Source organism: Neomonachus schauinslandi, chromosome 6 (assembly GCF_002201575.2).
Source record: "Neomonachus schauinslandi chromosome 6, ASM220157v2, whole genome shotgun sequence".
In the NCBI taxonomy this organism is placed as follows: domain Eukaryota; kingdom Metazoa; phylum Chordata; class Mammalia; order Carnivora; family Phocidae; genus Neomonachus; species Neomonachus schauinslandi.
Genome location: NC_058408.1, coordinates 142,657,820 through 142,682,377, shown reverse-complemented (window position 1 = coordinate 142,682,377; position 24,558 = coordinate 142,657,820). Strand labels below are relative to the sequence as shown.

General features: G+C 45.8%; 1 protein-coding gene across 2 annotated transcripts in view; it reads right to left on the bottom strand.

Annotated features, from left to right (window-relative positions):
• Positions 1-20,294, bottom strand: part of GRK5 (G protein-coupled receptor kinase 5) — a 206,839-nt gene extending 186,545 nt beyond the window's left edge. For both annotated transcript variants that reach the window (XM_044916610.1, XM_044916611.1), the window contains exon 1: positions 20,016-20,294. In XM_044916610.1, coding sequence (XP_044772545.1) covers positions 20,016-20,067 — 52 coding nt within the window. In that variant the 5' untranslated portion in view covers positions 20,068-20,294. The remainder of the gene's footprint in view (positions 1-20,015) is intronic.
• Between the last annotated feature and the right edge of the window lie 4,264 nt (positions 20,295-24,558).

The window sequence follows — 24,558 nt, the reverse complement described above, 5'->3', positions numbered from 1 at the left end:
CCCCCCCCCCCCCCCCCCCCCCCGTCACCACTGTTTGGCTCCGCCCTCCGCACTCCCAGGAGTCTCTGTCTTCACCACGCTCCATGTGGTAACCTCATGCGATGGAGTTCCCACCACACTGGTTTTAGGGTCAGATCCAAGCTCCAACGCTTACCTGCCTCTCCACCCTGGACAAGCACTTTAGCCTCTGTGGGTTGGTCATGTGCAAATGACATGGATACCTAACTTATCAGATTATAATGAAAAATACACATCTATAAAGCCCCCTTCACAGACCTGGCACCCGGGGGGGGGGGGCTCTTTAATGGTGGCTTCACACCCACAGCCACCAGCCTTCATGGCCCAGCCCAAATGCCACCTCTCCATGATGCTTTAAGTGATCTCCCCCCATCATGACTGTCTTTATACTTAGATTCTACCTTGTAATGTAGTTGGCCATATACCTGTCCTTGCCCAACTAGATCTCCTGAAACTAGAACTCCTGAAAGGGAAGAGCAGTCTCTTTCATCTTTACACTCGGGAAGCACCCCAACTAGTGTCATACACCCAGGAGGTGCTTGAATCATATCCGTGAAACGGGACTCCGATTTTGTGCATCCCAAAGTATTCCTGCTCGTTAGTCATTAGTTCACCAGATAGGGCTGACAGAAATCCAGTACCCACTGAGCACATCCCTGGCTCACGGTGTCTCTCTCTTTACCAACTGCCCAGCTTGTCATATAAGAATCAAAATGCTCACCTCCCACAAACGGTTACATGGGGATAAAAGAAGCAAATGACAGTGGTTACCATTAAAATGAACATACAGTGCCTGGGGGATTTCAGATAAACCCTGGCCAGGGCACTGGAAAGGTTCCATTCTTCATTCTTGCCCCAGACCCCACCTCCAAAATTGTCACCCAGGGGGGCTACCAGCTTTATGCACCAAACCTGACAATAAAGGAACATAGCCTTTTCCCCAAAATCAAATTCATACTTGAAAGACAAAGATGTGTCACCATTTAGCAGAGTCAAAAAAGTGTGCTAGGTGTACTAAGGTATTTATTACAGATTCAATCAAGGCAGTCGGTCAACAAATGGGTCCAAGGAGAAATTTCAAGAATCATTTAAACAAGATGGCTGGAGTAATCTTATGACTTCCCACGGTGAAATGCTAAGTAGGACAACCCTTGGTGAGATCCAGAGGGTCTAATATGCTTTGTTTTTTAAAAAGATTTTATTTCTTTATGATCCCAGCAAGCAAACTTACATTTACAAGGCACTAATTGCCATTTCCCCTTCTCCAAATGAAAATATCTTGTTTTTCCACTTATATATTGCAGGCTCACTATACAAAATCCAGGTTATCCCAACCTCCATTCACTGTGTCAGGATCATTTCTCCAGGTCAATAAGAATAGATCTCCATAATTCTTAATGGCTACATAGGAGTCCATTATTTAAATATGCCAAAATTCATATTATCAATCCTCTACCAATGGTCACTGAAATTGTTTCCATTTTCTGTTATAAATACCCTCTACCATTTATAACACTCTGTATACCATTCGTGCACTGTGTTTCTTAAGATGAAATCCTAGAATTGGAATTTCAAGGTCAAAGGTTACATAATTTTAAGCCTTTTGATGTATATATTGTCAGACTCCTTGAGAAAGAGCAAATTTGCACTCCTATCAGCAAAGGGAGTGTAATGTTTGAAAGAACCTATCTACCCACACTTCCTTATCAATGTGTTACATTTTTGCCATTCTAAGATTCTGCAAATACACAAGATTCGCTTTACTGGTGGGGTGAGCATCTTTTCATGTGTAGTGAATCCCTGTGTAATGCCTCTCTTCTCCCCCTAGAAACTACCTCTCCACTTACTACCCCCATCCTCTCTAGCTGTATCCAGAGCTACCACATTGTTACAATTTCACCCCTATGGGCTTCAATCTAAGAATCTGAAGAAGAATTGATGCCTGCAATCTACATGAATTGTTCCAGAGTGATCCACCAACACAAGACAGGTCAACTGGAGTCATTCCTTAGATTTTCAAATCAGAACTGGGGAGGAAAAGACCAGTCTCTGTCTACTGGTGCAAGCTGTAAAATGTGAAACCATGACATGTTCCCCCAACATATGGAGAAAGTAGTGAGAAAAGAGGAGGCCGGTAGATCAAGAGGCAGATGAGAGAGAGGGAGAGCGCTAATAGTATTCAAGTTCCGGGTTACAGGGGTTCTGAAGCCATCTGGGTCCCTGTACTTCCCACCCTTCTTTGACATACAAGATACCCCAGTTTCCTCCCAGATGAGTTCTCATTTGCCTATAATAGTTCAAAATGGATTGCTGTCATTTGCAACCAAGACTCCTGCTTAATTAATATAGCTTCTTTTCTAGCTATTCTTTCTTTTGTGAAATACCTCTTCATGGTCTTTGGACATTTCTCTACTGGACATTTCCTCCTCTTGATTGATTTCTATGAGAGTATCTTACAGATTAAGGCTATTTTCCCAGGTTGTCAGTCAACTTAATTTTTGTTATGACCTCTTTTGTCAGAGTTTTTTTTTTTTTTTTGCATTGTCAACTATGTTAGCCTTTTTTCTTATGATTGTGCCTCAAAACTATACAAAATATTCACCTATACTTTCTTCTAGAATGCTTATAGTTTCATTTTTTTACAAATCTAAATCTTCAATGCATCTGTAATTTGTTTAGTTAGTTTAAGGTAGGAATCCAATGTTATGTCTTCCCCAGTGATTCATTAGCCACTTATCTCAACACCATTTCCTGAGTAAGCCATCCTCTCCCCTTTTATTTGAAATGTTTCCATTACTATAAACTAAATTTTTACCTACACTTGGGTCTGTATCTGGACATTCTCTTTTATTTGTATGCTTCATTGGGTCTCTGTAATCATGAGGGCATTATCCCCATGTGATGATAACAAAGATACTGAGAAGCTAAGTTACTGGCTTTGCGACCTCAGACAAATTACCAAATCGCCAACCCACCTTTTGCCACTTACAGCCATAGAAAACCTAAGCGAAAGAGAACCACCAATCTTCTCGGCATCCCCCTAGACTGCGAAATATGTCTGGCCAGTCAAGATAAGGCAGACCTCTAGACCAAACGTTGTGGGCAAATGAAGTGGGTCAGGATTTGCCCAGAGCCTACAAGAACACTCAGCAGTGCCCACTCCCATTCTAACCCTGTGGGTGACGACAGTGTACCCAACCACAAGCCTTGAAAAGTAGGTAATGCTTATCAACCTCTAACTCTTTGTGGGATGTCTCCAAGTCCACATGACAATGTTGCCGTCACTCGTGCCTAGATGGAAATTTCTCACATTTTCTCAACAATATTTACTTACTGTTTTCTTGGCCAGACAGAGCGCTGTGTATTTTTAAACTTTCCAGGAAGACAGTTTATTAAGAAAATACAGTGAAGAGCAATCAAACTGTTTATTTTTGACTTTTGATTTAATTTTCTTTTCTATAATCCACTAAAGAAAATACTAGAATCATGCATTTGCCTTTCTTAGATTGCAGGCATCAGTTAAATTAGCAGCGGTGGGTTTTTTTCCTGTTTGTTTGTATTACACATGGAACCCCTCCCAGCTCTAATTCTTTCCCTGGGGTAATTTTCATTTTAATGTGTAATGGCTGCTCTTCAAATTAACATCAAATCTTATTATGAAGTACCCACAGTTGAATTACCATCAGTGGAAAATGCCAGCAAATTCTCAGATCTAAAGGGTGAATAGAGCTCCGGAAATCCCCTGGGCAAGATGTACATTTATATGGCTCAGAGAGGTCAAGCAATGTGCCAAAGCTCACACAGCATGTGATGGCACCTTCTTCCTTCCCCTTCAACCTCTTCATTAGAGGCATCAACAGAGCTTTCATTCAGGGGAATTGAAACATCTTGGCTAAGGACACTTAAGTGCAAGAAAAGATACCAATATTACCTTGAAAAGAAAGAAAGTGGGTGTCTTGACCCCACTTCGGGAAGTTATTAAATGGCTATGTCCTTGAGCTTTGCCAGATGTGCGCAACACAATCTGCCTGGCTGCTAACAGATTCTGATCCTAGGCTGAATGTGTCGGTTCCTTGAACGTGATGTGCAAGGAAAGCACTGAGCTGGGAGTCCAGAGCCCGGGGTTCTGGTCTCAATTTTACAGTGGGAAGCACAGTTATCTTCTAATATTAGAAGGGCCCCAGCCGCTCTTTCTGCCCACGGGTCCTGTCCCCATACTATAATAAAACACCTTTTGGGGCGCCTGGGTGGCTCAGTCGGTTAAGCATCTGCCTTCGGTTCAGGTCATGATCCGGGGGTCCTGGGATCAAGCCGTGCATCTGGCGCCATGATCGAGCATCTGGCTCCATGCTCGGCAGGGAGCCTGCTTCTCCCTCTCCCCCTGCTCATGCTCTCTCTCTCTCTCTCACAAATAAAATCTTAAAAACAAAACAAAGCACATTTCTGCACTGGGGGAATAAAAGGACCCCTCCCCCCCCCAGCAAAGTGTGGTGCGTGTATTCCAGATGTCTCCAAAGAGCAGACCCAGGACCTAATGGACCAGGCGTACCTGGGCTTGACTGCAGATTTAGGTTTACCATCAGCATTTGGTGAGGCCCAGGGAGATACAAGTAAAGAAAAATGCACCAGCAAATTCTCAGGGAGGTTGCAATTTAGTGGGTAAAGCAAGAAGCCTATCTAATAAATATTTTTCTTACTTCAGCAGTTCAAAATAGGAGGGGCTGCTTGAGAGAGGGTATGAGTTCCCCAACCCTAGAAAGATTTGAGCAGAGGACAGAAACCAGCTCCCAGCGAAGGTGCAGAGAGTCCTATTTGGAGAGCCGGGTTGGAGTAGAGGCTCAACATCATCTTGGGAGAGACTCAAAAAATCTTCGAGCTTTGGTTCCCATGCCTGGTTGATCCTCGGGAGTTTTTAAAATACAAATTCCTAGGTACTGCCCATGAGCTTCTGATTCAGATCATGGGTAGGGCTTTTTCTTATGAGTTGAATTGTGTCCACCTCCCCCCCCAAAAAAAGATATGTTGAAACCCTAACCTCAGAATGTGACCTTATTTGGAAGTAGGGTCTTTACAGAGGTGATTAAGTTAAAATGAGGTCAGTTTCTAATGTACATAAAGGTTGAATTACTACGTTGTACACCTGAAACTAATATAATATTGTATGTCAACTACACTGAAGTTAAAATGAGGTCATTAGGGGCGCCTGGGTGGCTCAGTCATTAAGCGTCTGCCTTTGGCTCGGGTCATGATCCCAGGGTCCTGGGATCAAGTCCCACATCGGGGTCCCTGCTCAGTGGGAAGCCTGCTTCTCCTCTCCCTCTGCCCCCTGCTTGTGTTCCCTCTCTCGCTGTGTCTCTCTCTGTCAAATAAATAAATAAAATCTTTGGAAAAAAATTTAAAAATAAAATGAGGTCATTAGGCTGGGCCCTAATCCAGTTTGACTGGTGTCTTTATAAAAAGGGGAAATTTGGACACAGAGGCAGGCAGGCGCAGAGGGAAGACCGTGTGAAGAGAGATAAGGAGAAGACAGACATCTATAAGCCAAGGAATACCTGGAGCTCCCAGAGCACAGAGAGAGGCCTGGAACAGATCCTTCCCTAGCACCTCCAGAGGGAATGTGGCCTGCCCACAACTTGATTTTGACTTCTGGCCCCCAGAACTGTGAGACAATAAATTTCTGTGGTTCTAAGCTGCCCATGCTGTGGTACTTTGTCGCCCTGGTAACAAATGCAGCCTGAGAATCAGCATCAGAGCTGCCGAGCCGCCTCGGAGGACGGTCCAGGCCCAGGGACCGGTCCTCCGTTAGAGGCTGCCTCGGCTCTGGCACCACTCTGCGTGGGCTTCCTTTGGTCCTCAGACCCCTTCTCTGCGGAAGAAAGGAGCTCACGGAGATGACAGTGAGTCCACGGCCACGTTCAGACTAATCATCCAATTAACGGGCAGCCTTTCTCAGTTTGATCCACTCCGCTGCTCCCGGGCAGCAGTGAGCCCTGGAGTTATGAGCCAACACATCTACAGAGGCCTCCAGGAAGAAAATGCCACCCTCCCCTCCAACGGTTACAAAAATATTGAAGACCCAAAGCTTTGGACGCTGCCCTCATGCCAAGCTTCTCTTGGAGGGAGACACAGAGGGGAGGCAGGGCCAGTGACTGGTTTTTGTATTAGACTATTTTTATTTGTGCTTTTGATTCTCAAGATGGGACTCCTAGAACCTCGCCTAGGTAAATCACATGCAAACCTTCAGTCAAAGTAGCTACTGGAGGAAGAACCCACAGAATTCCACAGAGGAGAATGCCGTACCAGATGAAAGACAGGCGCGCGAGAGATTAGGGGGGACTCCCACCAGGAGCACATGCAGCACCTCTGAGGGAATTAGGAAAGAGCATGCCTACCCCAAGATACATTTACAAATCGACTACCTCCATGGGCTAAGTGGTACTTCCCTGAAGTTGTGCAATGTGTGACTAGACGGGCAAGTCCACAGAGACGGGAACAGATGCACTGGGTTAGCACCAGAGAAGGGGGAGAAGTAGGTCCTTGCTGTGCACCCTTGGAAAATCACTTCGCCTCTCTGAACTTGATTTCTTTCTTTCTCAAACCGAAAGAAAAGGATGAAGAAGAAGCACTGGCCAAGTCTAGGTTGCAGTGATGATCCAAGGAGGTAAGTACCAGCCTAGTTTTACAAAGCTGTGGGCTTGTTATCAGAGTCTGTGTTCCCTGCCCGGCCCACAAATGCAAAACCCAGGGGCAATGACATTGTCATTGCCAAGGAAAGTCTTTGACTGAACTTGATTTCCCTAATCCAAACTTTGAATAACACAGAAAAGAGGACTGTGGTCTCAGAGGTGAGGGGTGTTACCTCCCAAAGGTTTTAAAACCGTCTTATCACAGGTCCTCCTGTGTATCATGCTCCTTTCTCATAAGAAAATGTATTTGTACATCCCTAGGGCCATTTAACTCCACTTTAGAAATAATTACTATTCTTCCCAAAGCAGAGTGTGGGGAAGACGGTGGAGAAACGCTATTAAGCAGACACAACCACAGGAAAAAAACAAACAAACAACAAAACCTAAACCTTTAAATAAGTGTATCAAGATGTTACACAATGTATAGGCTATTCCTACACTGTTTACAATATATTTAAAACCTGTAAAACCTAGGGTGCCTGGGGTGGCTTAGTGAGTTGAGCGTCCGACTCTTGATCTCAGCTCAGGTCTTAATCTCAGGGTCATGAGTTTGAAGCCTGCATTGGGCTCCGTGCTGGGCATGAAGCCTACTTAATAAAAATAAATAAACAAATAAATAAATTGTAAAACCTAAATGGCCCACTATAGGTGCTTGGTTAAATACACGATTAAACCAGGCCAAGACATGGGTGCCTGGGTGGCTCAGTTGGTTAAGCGACTGCCTTCGGCTCAGGTCATGATCCTGGAGTCCCGGGATCGAGTCCCGCATCGGGCTCCCTGCTCAGTGGGGGGTCTGCTTCTCCCTCTGACCCTCTTCCCTCTCATGCTCTCTGTCTCTCATTCTCCCTCTCTCAAATAAATAAATAAAATCTTTAAAAAAAAAAAAAAAAAAAACCAGGCCAAGACAAATGAAAAACACAGACCCCTTTGGAACCGGGTAACCCCTCAGGGTTATGCTAGAAGACACCCAGCATTTCTCTCAGTTTCCAAAGTGCTTCACAGTTTTTTCCCAACACCCATCCATCTCATGGGAAACTAGAAACATAGATATGGGGAAGCCCTACACCATATTGTTGCCTAAAAACAGTTGCAGAACAGCATGTATACAGTCTGCTATTTGTGTCAAATGGACAAGTATGCTCACACATGCATAGATACAGAGATCTGGAAAAATGACCCCCTAAATGCAGACAGTAACTTTCTCTGATGGGTAGGACTGGCAGCCAGGACACCTGGGAGGAGAGAGGTTTTGGCTTTCTTCTTGCTGTTTTGCATTGCTGTTTGAATTTTCTTTAGCAAACAGGTAGACTGTCTGGGGAAATTTTTTTTAGTCTTAAAAATTAGATAGAATGTGGGGCGCCTGGGTGGCTCAGATGGTTAAGCGTCTGCCTTCGGCTCAGGTCATGATCTCAGGGTCCTGGGATCGAGTCCCGCATCGGGCTTCCTGCTCCTTGGGAGCCTGCTTCTCCCTCTGCCTCTCTCTCTCTCTCTCTGTCTCCGTCTCTCATGAATAAACAAATAAAATCTTATAAAAAAAAAAAAAATTAGATAGAATGACTCCTATTTAGTTGTGAATCACAGCTGCACACTCGATTCTTTTTCACATGTCTCCTGTATGTCAGTACTGATGTTCCCAACAGCTGGTAAAGTTGTGGAGGACGGCAGCTATGATGGAGCAGAAAGAGTGTCAGGCGTGGAGACGGGGCTTGGTGCGGGGTCCAGGCTCTGGAACTAGCAGAGTACTCTATGGTAAGTCATTCACCCCTCTGAGCCTCCAATTCTTCATCTACAAGAATGGGGGAGAATAAAACATACTCACAGGATTATAAAGATCAACTAAAACAATGGGCACAAAGGACTATCATTTTAAGTGATTCTTCTAGAAAAATGGGAGAGACTCCATTGTTCACCCTTTCCTCCTGTCAGAACCTGCCACGGTGCCAAGTACACAGTAAGTATGCACTAAATGCTGGATTTATGACACTGGGCAAGATGCAGAAGCTAATTCAGGGTTAGTCCCATCCGAATATTGCTTCCATGGAGCCCCTAAGCTCTATTTTTTTTTTTTTTTTAAGATTTTATTCATTTATTTGACAGAGAGAGACACAGGGAGAGGGGGAACACAAGCAGGGGGAGTGGGAGGGGGAGAAGTAGGCCCCCCAAGATCATGACCTGAGCCAAAGTCAGATGCTTAACGACTGAGACACCAAGGCGCCCCCCCGCCCCGCCCCCAAGCTCTCCTAATCAAGGCAGATATTCAGAGCACAAGGGCCCACACCCTGGGTGAACGGAATTACGAGCAGACCCAGGTTCACTTCTAAACACTTGCCCAAGAAGAACCTGACTCTCAAATCCTTGATCCCCTCACGTTCATTCCTGAGATGTTTTTAAGCTGCCAAAAAGATGAGTGAGAATACCAGGCACCATAATATAAAACCATCAGCCACCCAACAGTTACCAAAATGTAAGCTGAGAAGTAGACTTGAAGCATACCCGGAAACTAACCCACACCTTCATAACCCGTGGAACCACTGAGGAAATCAGGTTTGTCCTTCTTTAATTTATATTCTGTTATATGTTATAGAGAATTAAGCTTTAATTTTAAAAATCCCTCTAATTGGATACTACTGATGGGAAGACATCTGGGGCAAATATCTAGGCTCGGTGCATTCCATCCCAAGCAATGGTTAGTGGTCTGCAGAATGAGTGTGTGGCAAAATAACCAGTGGTTGCTAATTATTATATATCACAGGGTTTGGCATCATCCATAAAGCCCCGTCACGCTGGCTTCTTCCTCTCCAGAGAGAATTACAGAATTGACTGTTTAGAAATTTTTTCTTCTCCAAGTTAACATACATTTTCCTTGTCTTAATTGGATCCAGTCTCTTTGCCCATAAGCAAAAAAGTTATTTTTCTAGAACAATTGCATCCTTCGCATGGCAAGCCAACAGCCCTTCCTAGGTCTGGAAGGATCACTGGCTTCCTATTTTCTTTCCATTTGCTCAGCCTCATTCTAGTCGTGATGTGAAAAACATGTGAAGATTGTGTCCTAAGGTGCCTTCGATTTAGCCAAAAAAAGGTATGATGTTACCGGCATGAGACATCTCCTCCAACCCACACAGAGCCTCAGAATTCGGGAGAACTGTTTGCCCCAAATGTTTTGGTCTAATGCAAATATTTATTTCTTCCAAAACAAGTAAAACAAACCACTTCCAAATTGGGGGTGGGGGTGGGGGAGTTTGCCAGACATTTTTCACAGTTAAGACAAACATTTGGGAAACATTTTCCAATTTGCCCTATACCCTTAGTTAATCTTTCTTAACCACATTGAATCATTTCCTAATTTACCATCTACTGTGACATCAAGGCCATTTCTTGAAGATCTTACTTTCTCTGCTCTACCCCTCTCCTCCATGTAACTTTGCTATAGCATCAGTTGAGCGTTTCTTGAACACACCAAGCACACGTGCCTCTGACAGACACACTCCCTAATCTGTGACTTAGAGGGTCAGCAGCACGAGGCTTGAGAAAAGTTGGATCTTGAGACATCCTTTGCCAGGCAAGTCTGGGGCCCAATTCTTTGTCCCCACACCACCCCTTAGTTTTCCTAGAGCTTGGATTTCCTTTTCCAAGGTTATCTGAACATTCCCCAAAAGCTCTTCCTGAATGCATTAACAGACAACATTAAGATGAAGCAGAGCACATTTCTGCATAACCATTATAAAGCTGTTTTTCCTAGGCCATTTGTTGACCCCTCCAGCTTGTTTTCATTTCACAAGTGGTGTAAAACCTTTGCCAAGATGGAATTCCATTTTCAAATGAGGTTTCACAAGACTTTTTATCAGATAGGCAGACCAATTGCACTGGCTGGATTCTCTCTAGCCGGTAGTTGGGTAACTCTGTCCTTCACCCCTCTTCTCTTCCTGAAGTGGTTAAGTTCAGAGGTTCACCCTCTCTGCAGGAGCAGATCAGAGGCTTGAGTTCCTGTCCCCTCATTACCAGGCCATGACATCATGCTGCCTCCTCTCTAGCACCTCAAGCTTGACAGGGACCCCCAAGAAGAGACTCTCTCAGCTGGCAAAGATCCTTGAAAAGTAAAGCTGCTAAATTAATGCAACATGTACACACACACACACACACACACACACACACACACAGGTTAATATGGCTTCTAAATGCAAACATTTATAAACTTACCACTGAAAAATGGAAAGGGGTTAATGCTGAGAAGCTTTTCTGGGGGAAAAGCTTCCCCCACACACTCTCTCTGGGATGGAGGGGGGATGCCCTACAATCTGGCAGAGGAATCAGTCTGGTGGGCCCCCCCCCACTTCTCCCACCCTAGCCTGCTTCTTTTTAATTCAGTAAAGAAAACTGCAGCGATCTGAGCACACACCGAAAGGTACCATCAGGCAGAGGTCCTTCAGGGCAAGGGTCTCCCAGGGGGAGCAAGCATCCAAGGAAGGGAGGCGTGGGGCAGAGGCATCCTGCACGTGCTAAGCCGATGCCAGCAGGAACTGGCCTGCCCAGTGCCCATCTATTGGCTCTGCCAAGGAAAGGGAGTAGCCTACCACCAACGACATGTCCCCACCACCACCCATCTGGTTTAATGCCTTGTCCCTCAGGGGCAATTCTGTGGCTTCTCAAGAGTCTCTCGGAGCCCTGCCAGGAGGAGATGCCAAGAGGCTGACCTTCTCTTTTGATGTGTCGGTATGTGTGGGGGATGGGGGAGAGGATGCAGATAGAAGGAGAATACCAGTAATGGGGCTCCAGAAAGGATCAGAGCCACCATGCATGCATGCATATATCCCCCCTCCCCAATCACAGATTCATTTGAATTGATAAACAGTCCTACTTTTTTTTTTAAGATTTTATTTATTTATTTATTTATTTGAGAAAGAGCACGAGTACAAGTGCAGGGGAGGAGCAGAGGGAGAGGGAGAAGCAGACTCCTTGCTGAGCAGGGAGCCCGACGCAGGGCTTGATCCCAGGACCCAGGAATCATGACCTGAGCCAAAGGCGGACGCTTAACCGACTGAACCACCTAGGCGCCCCAACAGTTCTACTTTCAAATGGAAACACCTGGGGCGCCTAGGTGGCTCAGTCGTTAAGTGTCTGCCTTCGGCTCAGGTCATGATCCCAGAGTCCTGGGATGGAGCCCCGAATCGGGCTCCCTGCTCCACGGGAGGCCGGCTTCTCCCTCTCCCGCTCCCCCTGCTTGTGTTCCCTCTGTGTCTCTCTCTGTCAAATAAATAAATAAAATCTTTTAAAAAATTTAAAAAATAAAAATAAAATGGAAACACCTAACGTGAGGATTCACCTATCAGTAGTCACTCACAACCTAGTAAGAATTACTGCAACCAATGGCTCTCAAATTGGCATTAACCTGAAATCAGGATCTGTGAGGACAATTATATTCCCATTATACCCCTTTCCCAGGAAATGTGATAGAGACCCTCTTTCTCTTCCATAGTTGCAACCTCATGGGCATTTACATTTAGAAACCATACTGCCCTGAGCAATAGGTTTGTTTTTTGGCTTCCGTTACATGGGAGGAGAAAGATTTCTTTCGGAACATTAAAGGACTTTGGAGGGTCACTCCAGGAAAGTCCACAGTTCAAGTGACTTCCTTTTATCTCCGTCTCCCTATCTGTGAAACCAGGGTAATCTCTCTTCTGCCAAGTGGAGACCAGACCGGTAGACCAACTGAGAAGGCTCAGGGCAGCCAAGGCACTGGCTGCCCCCTGGGCCTCCACCACTTCACAACACGGGAATCATCTTATCTGTTTATCTCAGTTTCTTTTGCTTTCTGCACATTCCCCAGAAGTTGTCCTTTGAGGTTCATTTCATTGTTGCCTTTTAAAAAAAAAAGATTGATACTCCACAGATTACAAATTCCTAGAGCCCAGGCAGGCCCTATGGAAATTAGCCTAATTTATTACTGACTTCTGTCAGGAGGATGTTACCAGTTGACTCTTTGGCACAACTTCAAATAGAGTTCCTTGCTTCAGACTGGGAAAAACAGCAACTAACTGTTTCATTGTTTCAAATGATTATGCCACTTTCTAAGTGTGCTCTAACTGGGTTATCCTTGAAATCTTTCAAATCTCACAGGAAACAGTTTTTAAGGAGTAATCATTTTAAAGTGGATACAAAGATGGTGTGTTTTTGCCATCTTTCTTCATGATTTTATTTCAATCTGTCCTGTTCAGAAGAAATGGAAAGCCTTAAAATTGTTTTACCTGTTTTCACCCTCATTTTAAAACCTTCCTGAAGTCCATAGGAAGAGTTGGGTTGTTTTTGTTTTTTTCCTTCCTTCCGTGGATTTCCTGTACGCACAATGTTTTTTTCTTTTCTTTTTTTTTTTTTTAAGGATTTTTTATTTATTTATTTGAGAGAGAGAGAATGAGAGACAGCACGAGAGGGAAGAGGGTCAGAGGGAGAAGCAGACCCCCCGCTGAGCAGGGAGCCCGACGTGGGACTCGATCCCGGGACTCCAGGATCATGACCTGAGCAGAAGGCAGTCGCCTAACCAACTGAGCCACCCAGGCGCCCCACAATGTTTTTTTCTTAATAAAAAGACTGTTTTCAAATATCCTCACAACAGGAGTTTACACAGGGCTCTGTCTATATCTATAACACACACTTAATTTGAATCAGGAAAGTCAGTTGCTCAATCTAGGCAAACTTCCCAACAAGATATGAAAAAAAGAAAAAACATGGCTGGCTCACCACCACCACCAACACCTATGAGTGTCCCTGAACTAAATTTGTCTCCAAAGTGATTCAGTCTTAATCCCTCATTCCCCAGCTCCCCTCCCTGTCTCTGTCTCTTTCCCTCTCTCTTCTCCACACCCTCCCCATTTCTCCCTCTCCACCTCCTTTACCTCCCCCACCCCCCCCATTTTCATGTCAGAAGTTAGGGGGTTATCACCCTCTTCTTCAAATGAGTGTGTAGAACTCTAGAGCAGCTATGTCCAAATGAACTTTCTGCAATGCTGGGAATGTTCAGTATCTGCGCAGTCCAACAAGGTAGCCACTAGCCACATGTGGCTACCGAGCACTTGAAATGTGGTTAGCCTGCCTAAGGAACTGAATTTTTAATTTTAATTCATTAAAATATAAATAGCCCATGCAGCTAGTAGCTACCACGTTGGACAGCACACCAATTTAGAGGACTAGACACCTTTAACCCTTCCAGGTCATTCCAGGTGACAGGCTGCATCACAGGACATGCTCAAACCGATCACAACACAAAGGCAGAAAGGAAGGCAGTCTCCACCATCTTCACTCCAGAACTGCAGCCCATCAACCCCACCCAGGCCACTGCCCTCGAAAGACCTCCAAAGTTCCAGCCAGAGGGCACCCACCTCGGCACACCAGTTCTCCTCTTAGATCTCGTCATTTCTCAACCAAATGGTTCTCTTGCCCTTGTTTTTAGTGTTTTCCATTTGTAGGAGCTGACCTTCATAAAAACACAATGTCTTGGAAAATTAGCAGTTGTCTACCACATTTCAGGCTTATCCCTCAAGTACGACCTTTTGGTCCCTCGGGCTACTTTCCAAGTCCTAGGAACAGCAAAGTCAATATGGTGACCCAGCTAAGCAGGTCACACCACCATCAACTTCAGCTTTTGGGGGGAAAAAATTAGTTCTACTCATATGATTTACCAGCTTAAAAGCCTGAGATGATGATGATGATGATGATGATGATGATGATGATGATGATGATAGGCCCAGTTCCATCTGTCCACCCACCTCCAGCATCTCTGTAAGGCTGACATCCTCCCACAGGGCCCTTCAACAACGAGATGGTGAATGAATGAGTGAATGAATGAATGAATGATTTCACCCTGTTAGAATCCCCGGAAGACAATTTAAGAATGGTTTTCTCTAAATGAGAAACTGGGGAGGTGGGTAGTATGGTCTAGTCCAGAGGTAACTGCCTTCTTTTTCTTTTTCTTTTATTTCATTTTTTATTTTTTAAAGATTTTATTTATTTATTGAGAGAGAGAGAGTCTGAGCAAGCGGAAGAGGGAGAGGGAGAAACAGACTCCCCACTGACCAGGGAGCCCAATGCGGGGCTGGATCCCAGGACTCTGGGATCATGACCTGAGCGGAAACCAGAGTCAGACGCTTAACTGACTGAGCCCCCCAGGCACTCCTCCTAATTTCCTTTTCTATGGGGTCACCTGTTTGTGGTCACTGTCTATGGTGCTCTCAAGTTTCTGCTCAGTTGCATGGTCGACTGTGGTAGTATCCTTTTGTAACCATAAGACTGTTTTTATTTCAAAAAATGTCTAGGGGTGCCTGGGTGGCTCAGTTGTTAAGCGTCCGCCTTCGGCTCAGGTCATGATCCCAGGGTCCTGGGATCGAGCCCCGCATCGGGCTCCCTGCTCCGCGGGAAGCCTGCTTCTCCCTCTCCCGCTCCCCCTGCTTGTGTTCCCTCTCTCACTCTGTCTCTCTCTGTCAAATAAATAAATAAATAAAATCTTAAAAAAAAAAAAAGATATTATAATGCTTTACCTTGAGCCACAAATATCTTGGCAACAAATATGAGCCTTAAATATTGCCCATAGGGGTGCCTCGGTGGCTCAGTCAGTTAAGCATCGGACTCTTGAGCTCAGCTCAGGTCTTGATCGCAGGGTCGTGGGTTCAAGCCCCACTTTGGGTTGCCTGCTGGGCGTGGAGCCTACTGAAAAAATTTTTAAAATAACATAAAATAAAAATAAATATCGCCCACAGTCCTGGATGGTTTCCCAAGAACACTGGAAGTGCCCAGGTATGGGTTGAATAGCCCTTGGTAGAGGTGGATTTGGTCGTATATTGGGCTCTTTCCTGAATCCCCTTAAATATTACTGAAGTCTTCACCCCAGACCCAAAGGCTATCATTTATCAAGTCACTACAAGAGTTACAGCTTCCGAAGACATCATTTAAACAAGGATTAGTTTGGGCACTGGAAGAGTTTGGGCCCATCAGTTTAGAATCTGATAAGCAGCAGCTAAGCTACTGAAAGATAAGAGTCTCGTGGGCATTTATCTGATGATTTTTAAAACAGGCCGCTGGATTAATTAAAATCATCACTTGAAATCTTTCTGTAAGAGAGCAAGGCCTTCTGAAAACATTGCTTTTGGTTTCTCTATCTCAAAGTCATCAGTACTGAAAAGAAACTTAGGAAAAATAAAAGGCAGTTTCATTTAACGGCATTGTACTTAATAGGCCAGGCAGCTTCCCGCTGGGGGTGAACACCCGCTGCTCTCCTACACAGCTAGATTGAAGGGAGAAGCCCCAGGGAGGAAGAAGTATGCCTGCCTGCCGGTGGCAGTTAGGAGGCTGTAAGCTGCAGAGACATTCCAATGCTCTAATAATGAAATATACTGACGTGTCAGTTTCATCCTCAAGAACTAGGGGTACAAAGGAAAGAGGGAAGAGAGCAGGGGCTTTCAGCCCTGCTGTGGAATACTGAGTCGGTCCTGGCAGAGCCTGCCCCTCACCGGCTGGATGTAGGTTCCTCCCTCCTCCTACCATCCCTAGCCTCTGCCTGCATAAAACTTCACCTTTTCCCAGGCCCCTAACCTTGATCATCGGGAAGATCCAGGCCAACAAGCCACAGAGTTATCTGAGAGAAAAGTTCCTATATATTATGCTTCTCGGCAATTGTGACCAATGGCAAAGTCATCACGTTTCTGACTTCTGGGTTCCTGCTGGGATCATGCTCAGAAAAATGTGATCAATACTCCCTCTGTCATCTTTATTGATCAGATATGGCTATGACTGGCCTGTGAAGAAAGGTGAGCCCTTGCAAAATTGCTTCTCACCGTGGTTCACTCAAGAGTGAGGCAAGAGATCTAGAATATGAGAAAAATACAAAAACCTCTACTGCAACAATAAACCCAAAAAGAGACACACAAAAGACACTCTGCAAACACTCTTTCTCACTATTATTTCGACACCAACTTGCTTGCCAATTTTCTGAGATTCTAAAATGTAAATAGATAGTCTGGGTCTCTTTTCATTAAATGCTTAATCACTAAGCTCATTTCCATAAATCAGCATGAATTCAGTCTCAACTTCTTTTTTTTCCTTAACTTTTTTTTCCTTAATTTTTAGAAGAGTAATCTAAAGTTCCTAAGAGTGATCAAGTCAATGTTTTCTTATGAGACCAGGACAAATAAACAGCCCACAAGATACATTTGGGTGGTTTAAAATTCTGAACCTAGATTATCCAGATCTATCTTTTCTTATAAAACAACTTTCACAAAGGTGCGATTTGTTTGCTATGTTTTATAATTACTTATAATGACTCATTTTACTCTAATCCACTTACAGATTTTCTACTTTATTGATACATTCATGTTTTCCCTTTATAAATATTTTATTATGGTAAGAATTTGAATTTACAGTGAACTAAGAAGCCATCTGCCTTTAAGAATGCATAACAATAATGAAAGATAGGCCCCAGAATTACCCACCAACATGGACAAGTACAATTTCCTTTACAGCATTTGCAAAGTGCGTCTGTCTTTCTTCAAGGCCTGTTTCTCTATTGTTTGGGACAAATGTGACTTTTACTTGAAAGCCACATTTTAAATTGTTTACAGTGTATTTTGTTAAGTGAAGTAAATTAAATTTCACATACGCCCATTATTTCTCATCTGTGACCTTTCATAAGAGATTTCAAGTAAGAAGTGCTTGTAAACATTCTAAACAACTCAGATTATTAAGGATACTATAAATTTTATATTAGATGTTTCACTAAACTGACTGAAATTTTCATTTCCGAATATCTGGATAATACGATTTTGGGGGGGGAATTCCTTAATTTAAAAGAATGACTTTAAGAATATGACAGCTGAGAAGAGAAAAATAAATTGCTTTTATTTCTAAAACCTTCCACACTAATTAGAATATAGGTGCTCAAATCTTTAATAAAGACCCAATAAGAAGAAAGTGGAAGCACATAAAATCAGGAATTCTCTTTAAACATAAGAAAGGAAGACGGGGAGAAATGCAAATTTAAAAAATGAAGTTTCCATGTCAGTGATTAATTTTTCTCATTCATGTGTCAATCTCTCCCTTTCCTTACAGACAAGGCCCTCTCCATTTCAAAGGCATCGTCCAGAGCTCTTTTCTCACCAGGAGACGACTCCTAAACTCTCCAAGAGAAATTGAAAAGACTTTCAAAGGTAAAGGAAGTGAAAGGCACATTCTCCAGCACTTTTAATCACTGTAATTCGGTCATTCCATAGGAGCTTCCAGCCTGCAGTTCTGTCCCTAAAGTTCTGAAAAAAACAATTTGCTAACCTGCCAAACAAAAATATCAGGCGGTGAAAAAAAAAACCAAAAAAAACCTAGAGAGACCAATTTGGGAGAGAAAATTGATAACACTTTGCCAACTCCAAGCAAAACATTTTAAAAGAAGCAACCAAAAGCTGAGGGAAGAAAAACGCATGCCCCAGGCGAACGAACGTGTAGAGCAGCGAATCTAAGGAACAGAATTCCTCCTTACAGGAGTAACCAGTGAAACTGCAAAGCCTCCAGCACCATCATATCCAGTGATTTCCCAAGAAATAATTTCAGAATGGAGGGAGGGTGGAAAACTTTCCCAGCCCCCAAGCCCTAAGATGTACAACCATGTCCCACCACTAGGTGGCGGTTGAAAAGGCTGTGATCTTGAGGGGGTGGGCTGTTTCCTCCGCGTCTTTCCCTCCTGGACGCACAGCCCAGTCCGGGAGAGAGCCCGCTCGTCCCCACCTTGATCCAGTTCGCTAAAATGGCAGGTTAGGTAGAAAGAAAGAAGCTTAGAAACCTTAGAAACCTGAAGTCCCCAAGTAACAGCCACTCCTACAAATCTGTTCACACCAAAGCTGAGCAAGGGAGGGGGTACGGACCTGCATATTTTAAACTCTGCTGGGGTTTTCAAAGCAAACCTTCCAAGCGGCTGCTTTAGAGCGACAAGTGACGACGAAATTAGACGTGAACGCTGGGTTGAGTTACTAGGCTGTGCATCACCAACCCGCAGAGCGTGTACAGAGCCACAAGGTGATGGAATTAGCTGGCTAAACATGAATCGTTTTATTGCTAGCCAAAAATTCTTCCTTCATTCATCAACGTGGGTGAATGAAAATATTAAGTAGGTAAGGCATTTTCGTGGACTGCTCCCTGAGTAGCCCTCTGAAGTCAAGACCTTACTTAGGCTGCCTTCTACCTTGGGTGTCAAAGCCTCCTCCCATGAAAGGGAAAAACCACTTCCCCTTTTTGTAAAACGGCTGCACGCCAGAGCTCAAATCTTGGCAAAAGAGATGTTACATAAATTCCAGGTGTTCCTAAATATGTATGTTTGCACGCAATCATTTTAGGAGGCATTTAAGTTTCTGGGCCACTTTTTCTTTTCTTTCTTTTTCTTTCTTTCTCTCTCTCTTTTTCCATCTCAAGGAAGAGTCAAAATGTGTGTTTACAGCTTTGACTTAGGCTCCTACCCACTTCGTTTTGACGATATTTCCTGCCAGCTAAAGGCAGGAAATCTAATAATTTGCACCCAAAACGCATGTAAGCACCCAGCACACTTACCTTTCTTTTCTTAACTGAACCCAGATCAGACAATTCAGTTATCTCTTCCTCCCATCACCAAAGGGAAAAAACCCAACTCTGAAATTCTGAATTATTCTCTAGGTGATTTGTACAGCCATATCTCCCGTAATTCTATGAACGGGCTAATTCCTTAACATCTTACTTTGCCTTTAAAAGGCTTCCTTCCACACGACGGGATTTCCCTAAGAAACATTCCCAGCGGATGGTTTCCAGCAATAGCCTGTATCAACTCAGCCTGCGCAAGCAAAGACTTGGCTTCTGCTAATTCCACCCCCACACACACACACACACCCCACACACACACACACCCGCCCCAACACACACACCAATTCACACTCACAGAACCATCCCGGGCCGACTCGAAAAGCTATTTTGTTTGCATGTTTGCCCATCTCTTCCTGAATGAATGCTTTTCCAACTGACCTTTCAACAGCTGCCGAGATGGCACGGTCTGTAAGATTAGAGCCGGAAACTAAGAGAGATTTTAGCATCCTAATCCCTGCAACCTCGACGTTTCTCCTTCTCTACCCAAGTCCAGATGCTCTGAGCCCAAGGGCAGGACCCCTGAAGCGTCTGCAGAGCAGCTCTCCGAGGTGTCCTGCTCGCGACCAACTCACTGCGGGCATCCTGCACACGCACAGCCCCAGCCTACACGCCGCCCGACACCCGCACCCCGGCCCGCGGCGAATACGCCAGGCACGCACCCGCCCTGCCTCTTACCTTCCCTGGCTTTCAGCAAGACCGTGTTGGCCACGATGTTTTCCAGCTCCATTGACAGTCGGCGGTCAGCGAGGGAGCCTGCCGGCGGGGCTGTCAGCTGCTGGGGGTGCTGCCGCTGCTGCTGCCGCTGCTCGGGCTGCCGCTGCTGCTGCCGGAGCCGGGAGCCGGGAGCGAGCAGCCCGCCTTGCCTACCGCATTATTCCTGCTCTTATCCCTCGGAGTTTTCCCCCTCTGCAAAGAGGAGCCGCCGCCGCCGCTTCTTCCTCCCTCTGTGTCCCCCCTCCCCCCTCCCTCAACAGTCTCCCCCCCACCCCCCACCCTCCGCGTTTCTCTGTCACTCCATTCTCCACCCCTCCGTCTCCCTCGGATGCTTTAATGCCTCGGATGCTTCTGCCTCCCCTCCGTCCCCCCCGGGGGTGTGGTACTAGCAGGCTCGGGTGGTCGCACTGCGCAGGCGCCAAGCGGGCCGCGCCTCCTGCCTCGGCGCTCCTGGCGCGGGGCCTGCTGGAACTTGTAGTCCTGCGGGCGCGCCGCGCGGGAGCCGGAGAGGCGCGCGGGCTGCCTGAGTCGGAAACCCGCCCCGGGACTCGCACCCAGACTGAAGGCGGGCGCGGCCGGGGGAGCCTAGGGGCGCCGGTCTGCGATGGGCAGCGGGTGAATCAAAGGCGGCCCGGCCGAGCCGGAGCCCCCAGTCCCGGGGCCGGGCTCCCTCTGGCCCGTTTCCCGCCTTGCCGAGAGCTGGGAAAGCGAAATCCACAGGCCACGGCGGCGGCGGGCGAAGCGCCGCGTTCCGGCAGGAGCCGGTGCGGGTCCTGGCCGCCCCTCGGGGCGTGCTCGAGTGGGAGGAAGGTCAGCCCGGCAGGCTGCACATGCTGAGGCGGGCCAGTGTGCGCCGTCTCACACGCACACGCGCCGGGACGCTGACAAAGGTGTACTTTGTTTCCTCCGAGGGCGCGAAGGGGTCTGCGAGTCGGCGGCGACCGGGAGCTGGTGGCCGCGTTGGTCGCCGCACGGTCCGAGCGCCCCCTGGTGGCCGCGGGGTGGCTGCGCGGTGGCGAGTCCACGCGGACCGCGCCCCCCAGGGCTCGGGACCGCCCCCGCGCGCCTGCCGGGCACTCGGGGGATCTGGGCTTGGGAAGCGGCTCGTTCTGCTAATAAAGTGCCTTCCGGCAAGCGGAGCCCGTAAATTCACGACCCTCATTACAGTCAAACATTCCGATTTATAAGAAGGTACACGGAATCGCCCGAGTCAGCTGTGGAGAGCGGTAATGAGTAACCGCGCGGAGCCCGGGTTGGAAATACGTTTTCAAATTACGGGTTTATTTATCTTGGGGCTCTGAGCGCCTTTCCGCAGTATGCTCAGAACATGACATTTCAGACCTACTCTCTGCCTCTCTTCCTTGCTTTCTTTGAAGGTCCCACTCCTGGGAAGTGGGCCCTCGGTTACCCGTGGTCTGCGAGTCCTACGACCTGGGGGAGGGGCGGCTGGCCCCAAGGAACAATGAGGCCTTTGCCTCCTCTGCATCCTGCGGGCCGGATATCCGTTCAGAAGCCGGCTCTGGGCCTTCTCCGCCAAAAAGGAGGAAACCTTCTGTCCCCAGGGCTGCCAGGAAGTGGCAGGGAGGTGCTGGGAGAAACGAAGAACAATTACTACGCATGGGAGAATGTACAGAAATTAATAGACTTTCGAAGCCTTGGAAACCAGAATGGTCGCAGATTTTAATAGCACAGACCTGTCTTGTTCCTGTATGATGCCATATACTCACCACCACCACCACTTCCTGGTGTGTGGATTTGGGTCAGTGGGTCTCCCTGGGCCTCACTTTCCTCATCTGCAGAGTGGGGACAATCAGTTTGCCCGTCAGAAGGCAGGGAGCTGAGCAGATGACTTTTTAGGAATCTTCCACTCCAGGAATTATTGTCCTAAGCAACCCAGGCTTAGTCTTGGCTCTCTATCCACATGCCCAGAGCCCTAACTTATAATGATAGGGTATTTCTCAGAGAGAATCCTAGAGCTGGCAGCATATCAGAGCTCACCAACTACAATGGTCACTTGCCACTTACTGGTAGCCTGAGGCCTGTTGTAGCCCAAAGTTTCTGTAGCTAACATTAAAGCAAAACAAAACTAAAGCTGAATGCCTTTAGATGGTCTGTGCTCCACAGCAGCCTTCTCAAACTTTTATGTGTATAGAGATCACCTAGGGATCTGGTTAAAATGCAGATTCTGTTTCACTAGGTGGGTCCTGAGATTCTCCTGTTTCTAACAAACACCAAGGTTCTGTCAATCCTGCTGGTCAGTGGCCCACACGTTGAGTAGGAAAGGTCTACAGTTAGCCATAACCCCCACCCCCCACTCTGTGATCTTATACCCAGCCCAAGTCCCCAGTGATTGCCTCATTTTACCTAATTGGCCTCTATAGACATTTGAGTTTGCAACTCTGGAAAATTCTGCCTGTTCCCCCTCATTTTACAGATCTGAAACAGACCCAGAGAGACTAAGTGGGTTCTGCATGGTCATTCAGCAAGTGAAAGCCTATCTCCTTTCTCTGCTACATGGTAATACATCCTGCCTACAAAATAAATGGTTGTATTTCAAGTATCTGTGCCTCTCTGAGGAAATTAGGACATTCCAATGGGAGAATGGAATGATAATGGCTAGATTTACTGGATCCAACTGAGGGCCAGGTCCTGTGCTAAGTGCTTTACATGGATTATTTCATCAAACACAACATCCGGATGAGGTAGAGAACATACATAGCCCTGTTTTATAGATAAAGTCACCAGGTTAGAAGAGGTTTTATAAATTGCCTAAGGTCACACAACGAAGAAGTAGAAGATGTGGGATTTGAACCTAGCAGTCTGACTCAGAGTCTATGCACTTAATTTCTGGCTAGCTCAGGCTAGCCAGCAGAACTTGGCTGCAATTGTCCTGTTTGGCTGCCAGAGTGAACTTAAATTGTATTGTAAGAAAGCAAAGCAGGCAGTTGGCTAAGTGATTAAGACTTAAGGGGGTTTTTCCATTACACCATTATAGCTTCCTATAATTCCACCGTTATACTTCATTCCTTTCAATTAACTGCATTAACAACAGCAGTCCTCTAGAGAAATGGGTTTGATTCAAGAAAGAGCAGACTATTAAATATCAATAGGTAAGTCAGAAAATCTTGCTGGCTGAAGGCAAGAATGCAAATCCAAATGGAACAGTGAGTGAGTTTGAGAGGGATGTCAAATTCTGACTTCCAGATCCACTCGGGATCAGCTGAACGGGAAAATGCAAAAGAACCACAGAGTCTCACTCTTCTGTTGGCACCTGTATTGTGTGGATAAAGCTGCCCGGTCAGAGTTCTTGTAAATAGAAATCAACTATTCAGGAAAGTCACAAACTTATCTTTGTCATAAAATATAGATTGCTTTTGGGGTGCCTCGGTGGCTCAGTTGTTAAGTGTCTGCCTTTGGCTCAGGTCATGATCCCAGGGTCCTGGGACAGAGCCCCACATCAGGCTCCCTGCTCAGCGGGAGGCCTGCTTCTCCCTCTCCCTCTCCCACTCCCCCTGCTTGTGTTCCCTCTCTCGCTGTGTCTCTGTCAAATAAATAAATAAAATCTTAAAAAAAAAAATATATATATATATATATATATATGGATTGCTTTTGCCTGAATAATCAAACTGGCCTTCTGAATAGTACTGGATCTGGAGTTTTCAACCCTTTCCTGGCCACACAGCTTTCTAATCATCAGGAAACAGCTGGAGACAGTGTGCTTATTCTCCTGTTTATTCTTTCTTCTTCAGAGTTTACCTATGGGCCAAGCACTGCAGCAAATACAACGGCAATTTTCCGGGAGAACTTGCCACTGGCAAGGAAAGCAAACTAGAAGACAAACTACTGAGATGAAATGGAATAAGGACCATTTTGGATACATACAGAAGGACTTTGGAAACAAAGAAGAGGAGTGATTTCAAGCACCTAGAAGATTCCAAGAGAGGAGAAATGAGAGCTGTAGGTGGGATTGGAAATATTTTCAGTTACATTGCCTCCTGAGAAGCCCCTTCATCGATAGTCCCAGTGGTTACCAAATTTGACATTAAAAATTTTGCCATGCTGTAGACCACTGATCGTTCTTCTATTTACTTATTTTCCTTTAAAGTCAAGTCACTTAAAAAAAGAAAAAAGTTTGGGTGCCTGGGTGGCTCAGATGGTTAAGCGTCTGCCTTCAGCTCAGGTCATGATCCCACGGTCCTGGGATCAAGTCCCGCATCGGGCTCCCCGCTCAGCGGGGAACCTGCCTCTCTCTCTCTGTCTCTTATGAATAAATAAATAAAATCTTAAAAAAAAAAAAAAGCCTGTTCATCCTAATCAATAATATTTATAAAATGGGGGTAGTAGTAGAAATATCACAGTTTGGAAACAAGTGACCTCCAAGCAACATGTGGGGCCTTAGCAGCCTTTGGTTTCACGATGAACCAGCTGATCTTCATAAATCTACTGGGAGGCTTCACCCTGGTGTTGTCAGATGACTATGACCTTGAGACATCTAAACACCCAC